Source organism: Pocillopora verrucosa, chromosome 10 (assembly GCF_036669915.1).
Source record: "Pocillopora verrucosa isolate sample1 chromosome 10, ASM3666991v2, whole genome shotgun sequence".
NCBI lineage: Eukaryota > Metazoa > Cnidaria > Anthozoa > Scleractinia > Pocilloporidae > Pocillopora > Pocillopora verrucosa.
The window spans coordinates 179,844-191,261 of record NC_089321.1 but is presented as its reverse complement, the minus strand read 5'-3'; the positions used below and the strand labels follow the sequence as shown (position 1 = coordinate 191,261).

At 36.7% G+C, this 11,418-nt stretch overlaps 2 protein-coding genes across 2 annotated transcripts in view; both read left to right on the top strand.

Moving 5' to 3' along the window:
- The first annotated feature begins 2,039 nt into the window (after positions 1-2,039).
- Positions 2,040-5,388, top strand: LOC131769298 (uncharacterized protein DDB_G0284459-like). The gene is made up of 6 exons (XM_066173479.1): positions 2,040-2,131; positions 2,643-3,979; positions 4,254-4,394; positions 4,747-4,843; positions 5,071-5,144; positions 5,309-5,388. The coding sequence occupies exons 1-6, from the start codon at positions 2,040-2,042 to the stop codon at positions 5,386-5,388; spliced, it is 1,821 nt and encodes a 606-aa protein (XP_066029576.1).
- A 4,117-nt stretch (positions 5,389-9,505) lies between these two features.
- The window catches only part of LOC136283993 (EH domain-binding protein 1-like protein 1), a 55,932-nt gene continuing 54,019 nt past the window's right edge, over positions 9,506-11,418 (top strand). Inside the window, exons 1-5 of the mRNA XM_066173647.1 lie at positions 9,506-9,566; positions 9,703-9,760; positions 9,879-9,974; positions 10,836-10,895; positions 11,021-11,205. Coding sequence (XP_066029744.1) covers positions 9,565-9,566; positions 9,703-9,760; positions 9,879-9,974; positions 10,836-10,895; positions 11,021-11,205 — 401 coding nt within the window. The 5' untranslated portion in view covers positions 9,506-9,564. The remainder of the gene's footprint in view (positions 9,567-9,702; positions 9,761-9,878; positions 9,975-10,835; positions 10,896-11,020; positions 11,206-11,418) is intronic.

The window sequence follows — 11,418 nt, the reverse complement described above, 5'->3', positions numbered from 1 at the left end:
TTTATATGTAACACTCTTGTACTGACATTGGTATTGAGGTCATTATGCAGTGGCTCTGAAATAAAAAAAACAGTTAAAAGTTTATGCTTATAAATTCCTGTTATTATTGGATGGTTTCTTTTAATTTGTAGTACTTTTGTATGGACATTACTACTGAGATCATTTTGCAGTAGCTTCAAAGTATGAAAAAACCTGTAATTATTTTCTGGCTACTTATCATATTATTTTTTAATGTTCTTTTATGAATGTTGGTTTTGAGATAATTATACAGTGGCTTCACATTATGAAAAGAAAAACCTGTAAGTTAAGTATTAATAAACTTTGTTGTTGTAAAGTATGTGATGATTATTATTGTGTTCATGAAGCCATTTAGATCGATTTTCGAAATTAAAGTGATCCGTGATTGCGACAGTTTTACATCACCATTCTCGGTGACTGGGCCAGAAAACTCGCCCCAAATGCAAAACTAAGACTAGTCGCTGCTCACTTTTTCCCGCGCTTTGGGCAGTTTGCTTAGGTTTACTAGTTCGATATTAGAATGTCTATACAAGCTGCTCCATATCCATTCATAGTTCGATATTAGAATGTCTATACAAGCTGCTCCATATCCATTCATTTGGTGTACGTAAAGAGGCAACGGCTTGTTGCTCAGGTGCTGAATTTCTCGAGGCAAGCTTGCCTCGAGAATCTAGTACCTGAGCAACAAGCCGTTGCCTCTTTACGTACACCAAATGAATGGATATGGAGCAGCTTGTATAGACATTCTAATATCGAACTATGAATGGATATGGAGCAGCTTGTATAGACATTCTAATAACGAACTATTGAACTATAACGATAATGACAATTATCGTTTATTACGGGTTCCACTCTTTAGATACTCCTCTTAAGTAAATCTCTGGAAAAACTAAAAACACACGAACGATACGCCTAAAGAGGAGTGAGACCCTACAAAGATTCGGCAACTTTCTGAAAACGCAGTTCACAACGGCAAGTTTCCGGTTTCTCACCATTTATTCATTTAGATATGTTTGAGTCGAAACATTTTGACAGAAGTCTATTGTAGCTGCTTACCTGAACGCTCGCTGTTCCGATAGACGCTAGACTCCAAAGTCCGTAAATAAAAATAAATTGAACTTATCAATTTGAATAAACTTGTAAATACATTTGGCTGTAAAAAAAGCCTTCAAAAAGTCTTTTGACAGTCGTGAAAATAAGCAATCGAAAAAGTTTTGATAATCAAGAGTTAAAGAAAAATTAAACAAATGTACACTTCAACTACAGTGTTGATCAGATCACGCACGTCACGCATGAATATAAGAAAGGTTACCAAGGCAGGACGGATGGGGAAAATTGCAATTCCAAACAGGAACACCCAAAACTCATACTTTTGCGCCTGGTCTTTGGTGAATTTGGTAATTATAACTTTATAGCTCCCTTGTAAAAATAAAAAAAGTGAAATTAAAAAGGCCAAGTGGTATTTTAGGAACGATTTGCAAATAAAAAGACAATTAAAAATAAACGGCATTTGTAATATCCATGCTAGATTCACTTCGTTGTCAAATTTAATGCTGGTGTTCCGAGGAAAATCAACCGAACAACAAAACTTTTCATTTATTTTCATTCCTATATGGCCATCTAGTAAACTGCAAGCAGTTTATTTATTTTTGAAACGCCTCAGAGTTTTTAGGATTTTCTGTTACTATCTAATATTGGCTTTACGTATCGCCATCACGCTTAACTGAACGGGATTTCGCCGTGCACATCAGTATAAAACAATTACGGCTTTTTTCGTTACGGAGGAAGCTTAATATACACAAGTATGACGACTTATCATTTATTTTGAATCAAGTCCTAGCTTTCGTTCCTGTGAAAAATCGAAAGAACTATTTACAGTGGCGCGGTGCACTGGAAATGAGACTAGAAGCTATCTTCATGGCTACATGACATCACAATGGATAAACAGAAGATTTTCATTCCTCTGAAACGCATGTGATCGTTTTCAACAAAACGAAGCAATCATGAGTTTTTTGAAGAAAATGCGTGGAAAAAGTCCAAGTAAAAATCATCAAGAATTACAATTGAGAGCTTCGGTTCCTTCTCCGACTGTGGAATGTGCCAAAGACAAATGGTAAGTGGAGAAAAAAAGAGTAGAAAACTCGTCGGGAAAGATTACCGATAACTGTAGGCATGTTAGATATTGGCGCTTTTGGTACGGCAAGAGAATAGAGCGGCCGTTACAAAAGAAAACACGCCAGCAAAAGAAAAAAAAACCAACAGTTTGTTTTTGAGTCTGGGACAAAAACTGAATGACTCCAAGCAATTTACCATTTAACTTGCGCTTTTTTAGTTTCATAGACGCGTGCTAAATCTCAGTTTAAAGAGGCCAATGAAATAATTTTTGGAAATCGCGGATATATGACAGCAATTGAGACTCAGAAAAATGAAACTGAAAACCTCTGATGGACCGATGTGAAGATAACAAGATCCCAAATTTTCGAAACTCTATTTTCAAGGAAGGCTTAGATATAAAGCAAGTTCATAAAGAAAATTGAGTCAAAGTGTTACTTCTTGCTCTTTTAGAGTATTAAGGGAACATTTTGATTACTTGAATTCACTGTACCCTTGTGATTATCTTGCAGTCTCCCTGACAAGAAAGATATCATCAGGGAAGAAAGCAGGAGACTGTCGCGTCCAAGATCCTTAAAGAGCTTCCGAAAGGAAAAGCGCGATGGCGATGTTACCAGTGCTGCTGCCTGTTCGAAGGTGGCCACCACAAAGGTCAATGCTGCTCCACTTGCTCCATTGTCAGGCGTCGTTGGTAATCATGAGAAAAAGAAGGAAGCGAAAGCTGGTGCTGACACTAAGGGTAATAGTTCTCAGGCAGTTTCGTGTCGAGGCCGCAATAAAACAAGATCAGGACCAACAAAGGTCAAAAGGAAAGCTCCACCTCCACCGCTACCTCTCTCTGAGAGGCCTTCCGTTTCTCATACCAGTCCATCCCAATCTGGTCTACCTCGTCCTGCTTCAGCCCGTCTTTCTCCTCCGATACCTCCACCGCGTCAACCACGAACTCGTAAGGCGGCTCCACCTCGCCCCCCTCCACCGAATATGAAGCAGTCCGGTAAAAAGAGTGATACAACAAGAGTTAAGAAGAAGGAAAACGAGATATGCCACTATCCAAAGGATCTAAACCCGTTTGCAAATTCCGACGGTACCACCGATAATGACTGCTCGTCCCAGAACAGCGGGAAGGCCTCCAGCGCTCGTCGCCAAAGGCATAAAAGAAGACGGAAGAACTCTAAAAGTGGAGAATACCCGATGGAAAATAATCCATTTAATGATACTGATGAGATGAGCGAGACGCCCTCCAGTAGTCGTCGTCAAAGGCGTAGAAGAAAACGGAGAGAATCCATGAATGAGGAATACAAAGTGGGAGACATCTCATCCAGTGATGCTGATGACATGCGCATCAAGCCCTTTAGTATTCGTGGTCAAAGGCGTAGAACAAAACGGAAAGATTCGAATGGTGAAAAATACAAAATGGAACACAATCCATCCAATGATACCGATGAGGAAAATAGTTCGACAATCTTGAAGTCGACTGATACTTCTGACATGTGGTCTGTTTCTTCATTGGAAGATATTCAGTTTGTGGTGAACACAGCTATAGTAGAAGAGGTAAATGTAAAGACTGCATTACAAGGCTTGGCTGCCAGCGATGAAAAAGACGAACAGGTTGACCGAGAAGATTACGGTGACTCAAAGGTCCAGTCATTCCCATCTGATAAGGAGGTCTCTCCTGACGATCTCCCTTCCACAAACAAATATAATGTTCCTGCAATTATCGGATCAACAAACCTTGATGCTTCGACTGCTAAAGATTGTTCAAATGTAAGCGAGAGATCAACTATCAATCAAGCACAACCTACCGAGGAAGTAATTGCTATAGAAGAGTGCCAGGGTGGAGACAGCTGTGGTAAGTTGTTCTGTAAGCATACCACAAAATAGATCCTAATGAGCGGAAAGTATTGTAAAACAGTGCATCTTTATCCACCGAACCGGCGAAAAGAGTCAGTAGAAACATTCCCATCTGCGTGCAAGTAAACCTTTATTCTTGACTGTTGTTTGTACTTTGATTGCTCTTAACCAAAAAGATTTGATTGGTTCAATATCAACTTCATCAGAATGTGTATATATTCGCCTTCTCTTTTCATTATTTAAGCACGTGTATTTTCTGAAATCTTCTTTAGCTTCCATCGTAAGCAATCAGTTTCCTGAGTTGGCCATTTATGTGGAGACAGAGATTAAGGTTATCGAACACGAGTTGCTTTCATTGCACAAGGTGATGGTTAAATTGGAACTAGAGATGAAAGAAGAAATGGACACTGAAGGTTAGTTTCCTATTTTTTACCTTTGCATGAGTCAATATATAAAAACTAACATATTTGCTACAAACGTGCAGAACAGTGATTTTGGAGAGCCACTATCCTGAATCCCTAGCTTCGAACCTTTCCAGCTGTTCACTTTTGTCAAATAGCAGCCGAACTCTCCTGTCAGTTGAGAGGAATCTTTGGGGTTCAAAGTGCTTGGTTTCTCTCACGCAACGCTAAAGAAAAACAGTTTCTCTCCTAGGAAGACGTAAAGTCTGGAAACAATTATCCTGGTATACCGTCGTGCCTAAACACAAATTAATAACTTACTAAACACAACTTAAATGCAGCATTATCTAATTTCCCTTTTTAGATTGTGAGGCTGAGTTTGAAAGCTTATCACTTGACTGGTTAGCGCTAAATAAGTTCCGTTCTGAACTTGACCAAAGGAAGCAAGACCTTCTCACTCTGTAAGTACATCTTATCCTTATAAAGCTGTTTTAAACCTTGCCCGATAGTTGGGAACAAGTCAATATGCCAAATTATGGTAATACATATTCAATAACCAGAACGAATGGTTTAAATTAACCACATATAAGCACTCCTTTTTTTATTAAGCATTTTAATTCCTTGCATTGTATTTTCATTTGAAAGTTTATCGTATTAAAGCCTTATCTTTCGTCTCTGTTGTTTTTAGTTCCAGACAAGAAAACCGGAAAGAGTGTTTGAAGTTCTTACGTCAGGACCTTAAATATCTGTTTGAAGTCAAAGGTGAGAATCAGTTTCGTTATTTCTTCAATGTGATGATGCTAAATTTTTTTTTTGTATGATGTTAAACAAGTGTTCTGTTACCAACGTCTGGGTTTTTTTTATGCAATCTTTTATTTTTTTGCTATCGTATGGTGAGTGATGTTTTAAAACGTTTTCTGCGGCAGGTTGGAAGAAAACCAAAGAACACAAAGATCGGGAAAAGAATGTCCTGGATCTTATCCTCAACTTGACCAACATGGCCTGAATAACAAACTGCATTAAAAGTAGGAAACTTGTATTTTAATTCAGTTGAAATGCTTTTGGTTCTCTTTTTGTAATCTTACTTTCCATTCTATAATGAGTTTGCCACGGATCATTTGGGTTATGTTGATTTAAGAGACTTTATTATAAATAACAATGACTAATTCTGTATTTACTTTCCTTTCCTTTTGCAGGTTCGATTTCACAACTTTTTCCTCATTTTTGGTCTGGCTTGTATAGTACTGATGTTTGTATATGGCTAAGAACAAGAGATTATAATCTCTTGCTAAAAATCCTTTGTAAATCTATAAATTCTGAGCAGTTTCATTTTTCAATGTAAAATTCTTTCTCTTAGAGAATCATTCAGATGTTATCCTTAAATCATGAGATTACTTTATTTGTCAAACAAATTTTCATGTGATTAGTATGAATAACTACTATGAATTCAAATAATTTCTACTGTTGTAAAAATTTTCATTTTTTAACGTAAGTAACAATCTTATAGTTCTAGGCAATTTAAAAAAAGACGAGAAAAGATAAAGATCTTTATCTTTTCTCGTCTTTTTTCAAATTGCTTAGAACTATTTCATGAGTATAAACACCTCTTTTGTGAATGTTATATCTTAAGTTCAGGGTCACGGACAAAAGATCTAACAAGGTTTCTTTTCATTTCGACCCTGTTATCTTTTATTTAGATTACGTTTTATTTCTAAGGTGAAGGTAGATAGATCTAAGGTGAAGTCATAGTTTACGTATTTCAATCCAATGGCTTTGTTTTCTTCCAATCAGATGCGCTGATATAGAATCATTTGTAATGAAAGTGACGTAAGCGGTTACAAGATCACTGCACGTAACTGAATACTTCGCCTTTGGCACTGCACACTTTTTTTTTGTTCGTACTTCTCTTTTCTTTTTCTGTTTCTTTTTCCGCTTTTTTGTTGATTTTAGGTAGGCAGGTTATATATCTCTAGGTACTTTTATCATTTTTAGGTAATCCGTATTTTCAATTTTGACTTAGGATTTTTTTTAGGTATTTTGTAATTTGGGTTTGGAATCTTTTTTTTGAAATTTTCTCATCCTCTCTTTTTTTTTTCTTCTCTTTTGTTTTTTTGGGTTGTTTTTGTTTCCTTTGCCTTCTTTCTTTCGTTTCTTCTTCTTTTCTTTCTTTTTGAATAACATTGCCCTTTTCCACCACCTGTATTAACATCGATTCGAACGCTGTGGGTTATGTTGGGTGGTTTTCTGGCTGCATACGTCACTTTTCTTTGCGATCAATCCATATCAGTGCTGACGATTAACCGAATGCTAAGACAAGGAGACTGGGACTCATTGAGTATAACGTCACGCCATTACTTCACCAGGGAAAGGAGTAACGTAATAGCCTTAGGTTTTTTCTTTCAAATTGACACGAGATAATTTTTGATTCAATTGCGAACATATTGAGTTGCCTGTTTTCATTGCGATTTTTTTTCGCTAATTCCTTATCTTACTTTGATTTGTAATAACAATAATAATTTTAAATAAATTTAAATGAAAAAGAAACACTACTTTTCTCAGGTCTTTTACAAAGTCCATCTTCTCACTCTTTTGCTGTTGATTTGCCAATAAAAAAGCAATTTCTCATGTTTCATTATTCTCATTAGTCACCATACCCTCACCTCGGTTCGGATTGTTACCCTCATAGGTATTTCAGATTTGAACGATTCATGACCTTGTTTTTACGGTTTTGATGAGAATTGTAGCCATTTTTTTCCAGTTGTGACCTGTTCATAAGGTCAACTGGCCCAGCTCAGATCGACAAGAACTCAGTTGAAACGGTCGGCGATAATAGAAAAAGCCAAATTGTTGACATGACAAAGAACTAGACTTTTCATTACTCAAAAAAAATCTTATTAAGCAACAGCTAAATAGGAATAACCACATTCTATAACAGAGTCCCACCGCGCTCTTTAATCTCTCTGCCATTGTTGTGTGCCCGGCGGACATTTATGCAGCTTTGTTCGCTCGAACCTTCGTACATAGTCAACGAAACATGTCAGAAGCGCCCTGAAACCACAAGCCTCGGGGCGGAGGATGAGGGGGGGGGGGGGGGTGGGGCGTGGTGTTACCATGCCACCGATTCCGGGTATATTAAAAAACCAAAGAGGTTGATGGTGCAGAATGCGGAAACATTTACGTAAGATAAAAACTGTTCAATTACCTTGGAATTTGCCCAAGATACATAGTAGTGACTTACATTAACCAGGCGTAAATTTGTGGTTTGGGTGTAACTTTAATTTTGACGTTTTAAAACTTTACAAAATTTTTAAGACGATCTCCATTTAAAATAAACCCCGCGTCTCCCCATTACGTTTTCTTCTATTATCTTTATTCTTATCATCAGTACTATTATTACTATTATTATTATTTCTATTATTATTAGTATTATAACTACTATTATCATTATTATTTTAACTTCCATAAATCATTGTGATTTCTGATCGCCAATTTCTTCGTTTGTTCGAAGCAACGAACATTTCCGTGGAGCTTTCAAATACCAATTTTAATTTCGTATTCATTCCAAATTGCGGCGTAGCTACGAGTTCAGTAGTAAAAGCTATTTGTAAGGGCGTCCTCGTATCACTGGAGTAAAACAAAATTGCTATCGTATTGACAAGTTTTCATTCAGTGCCTCTAGTGTTAAAATATCACTTAGTGATTATTACTACAATAGAGCACTCAGGGAGAATTAAAATCACAGGAACGTTCGCAGCTCATCTGAAAGGTTCATTTTACGCCCTTAGATAAAGAAAAAATAATTTTGGTGTCGCTCAAGCCTGTTGAACTCCCCATGGATGTAACTTCTTAACAGCAGACAAGCATAGGATATCAAAAGTTCTTGTCCAGTACAATGAAAACAGATTTCACTCCAGTCCTCCTTGAGCGTAAGTTAATAGCCAATCAAACTCTGATGAAGCTTTATCAAAACACAAGCCTACCTCTCGTTGTCCAGTTTGTGATTCTATCTTTAATTGTATTTTTTAGGGCGGTCTAAGGTGGGAAAGGGAAAAAGTTTATACTATTATGGCTACGATTGAAGCTTGTTCAGTATTGTTATCACACCTCACATCTCTCAGTACACTGTAAGAAGAATTTGATTTGTTCAAACGAGAGGGTCAGATCGGAGGGGGGAGGGGCAAGGGGGAGAGGGTACAAATGCACGCCTTTTTTCAACCAAAGCGTCACCCTTGTATCAGCTGACTGTTAAATATTTCCTTTAGAAATAAATAGGAAGAAAACACAAAAAATCAAATTACCTAAATCGTTATGAATCGACTTTAAAGCCATAATGGAGACAAACAGGTACACCAGTGAAGAAATGTAGAGAGGCGGACAATTTTTTGTTTTCCAATGCAACTATTTTCCTCATTTAGCTACTTCTACTTCAATTGTTATGGAGAAATTTCAAGTTATTCCAACCGGCCTCAGTCAATGCAGTGCACTGAGCGCGCGCAACATGCATTGGAAGCAATTATTTTCATGGTAACATGACATCACAATGAACGAGGCAGAAATCCTTGGAGTTCGTCTGAGAGATTTTGTGAGAAGCAGCAATGGCTTGTGTTCTCATACCGTTTCGTCGGGAAAAAGCAAGAGCTGATAATTTTTTAATCACAGCATCTGTTTCGTTACTGAATGTTGAATTACGCAAGAAAAGGTGGTAAGGGACTAGATAAAGTATTTTCTTTCTCTCTTTTCTATTAAGGGTTTAGCCTTTGAAGCTACTTGTCTCACTAGAGTCAGACTTTTCTTTGCTTTTCTGATTAGAAAGTGATCAAAAGTTAAACTCTGACGAAGCGTACAATTTCGAAAACAATATAAATTTCACTAGGATTAATTGAATTGAGGAAAAAATATGCGTTTTAGAATTTGGCTGAGTTCGATTTCACTGTTGAATTCCGCGTGAGACGTAAGCAACAAAGGGTCTTTCCCCAAACTGAATATTTTTTTCCCTTTGAAGTTGCAAGACTCGGTGAAAAACAAATACTAAGCTAATTGGTATGTTTCACGGCGGTGCTGGGGAGGGGGAGGGAGGGGTAAGTTTTACTAGTTACCAGTCTTGGCATTAAGACATCATGGCGGCCGCCTTGAAGATATGATGTACTTCTTTGCCTTTTGTCATATTCCAAAATAACAAAAGATGTAAGTGCATCTCAGACCTTGAATCGTAAAACGTCAATCGTTTATACAGGGATAGAATCTGCACTGAACAGAAATATGGCTAACTATGGCAACTGTTTCACATTATGCTGACATTCGTGTTTTCTTCCTCAATTAGGTTTCCCCACAAGCTTGCAGTTTTTTGGAAAAAAAGGAAAGCGAAATACAGAACAAAGGTTGTCAGTGTAGACTTTGGATCTCTGTTCTTTCACTCCTAGCTCATTAAACGTTATTGATGTCTTAATCGTCAGTTTGAGTTAAAGAAATATTTCTTGCAATTACTTTTTCTCTCAGCCTGTAGCATGGTTTGGAAGTGTTGAAAATGGTTATCGTGGTGGTCATTTTTGGCCCAAGCCTGATCCAGTAGATGGTAAACTTACTCTCCTCAAGGTAAGTTTTGAACAAAGGCAACATGAGGTAGAAATTTGAGGACAGATTTCCTTAAAGTGCCACAGTATTTGGAAACGAAATTTTGGTCCAAAAGAGTTGCCTTCGTCATAGTTTTCTTTTTGAAACCATCGTTTTCGTAAACACGTTATACCTACTTACTGAAGCCTTCTTTGCTTTTTTCTTAGGCTTGCTCCTTCCTCCGATTCAATTTGCGTTACGTTTTAAGAAATTTGAAATAAAAACAGTCCATCTTAATGTTAAATCTATTATAACTTTCATTGTAAAAGTTCAAAGCACAGCAACTGAAGAGAAAAAAAAATTATGAAACGCTATTGAATCTATGAAACGATTGAGGACAGATGATTAAATTTATATTGCCAAAACCATTATATGAACTTTATTTCACAATAACACTTCCTGGAGGTTAAAAGACACTGCACAGGCAAAATAAATCGGAACCTTAACCAGTCAGGAGAGTGATGCCTAGGAAGACAAATTGATTAAAAAATAAATCTAAATTTTTGTTTGGAATTTCCTTACCGGTAATAGCAGCATGAATGCTTTTACTGTCTCTAACAGTACCACATCTCAACCTCTGTATAATTTGTGTGAGCCACATTGAGTTCCATATTGAAACTGAAATAATTTTCTGTCAGTGTTCCTCTACGTAGACTCAAATTTGATTGACTTCAACATAAAAAAAGTTCTAAATGCTAGTGCTTAGCTGTTTTTCTGCTCATTTGGTCTTTTTTTTTGCCACATCTTCGATTCCATTGTTCTTGTGGTTTGTTCAAGGTCCCTAATATTGTTGTTATCAAGTTTGTTTATTTATTTTAAAACAATATTTATTTGTATTTGTAGAACTCAGAGGATGAAATGACAGAATATCAAGAAAAGCAGTGGAATATTTACATCTGTAATGTAAGCTTTTCCCTTTTCAATATTATGCAAGCATGTAGTTGCTCTTTGATATTATTTTCACTCCACACAGTTTGGAGTAAATCTAAACACTGTTCATCTTCCTCTTGCTTCTTTGAAATCATTAGGTGTCTCCCACTGGTTGTCAACAGCTTCTGGCCACTGGCTGTATTGATATCAGCAATTATATTACAGAGATGCCTGGAAAAGTAGATGTTACTGTCACCCTTAAGCCAGCAATCAAGAAAGTTGTTTGTGGAAAAATTGAGTTTGAATTATCATGGATTATCCAGGAAGATGACAGAGTCATTCAGTGAGTATTCTTCAGTAATTTCCATAGCTAGTTATTGTAATGATCATCTAGCCTATGTTTGGCATTTATAAGTCAGTTACTATCATAATGTTATTTTAGATCCATGAACTTAATCAATAAACTTTCACAGTGAGATATTATTATTATTTTTGCTGCATAATGACAAGGGTCAACTAAAATCTAAAGTTTACCTGCTCAATGGTTTTTATTCAT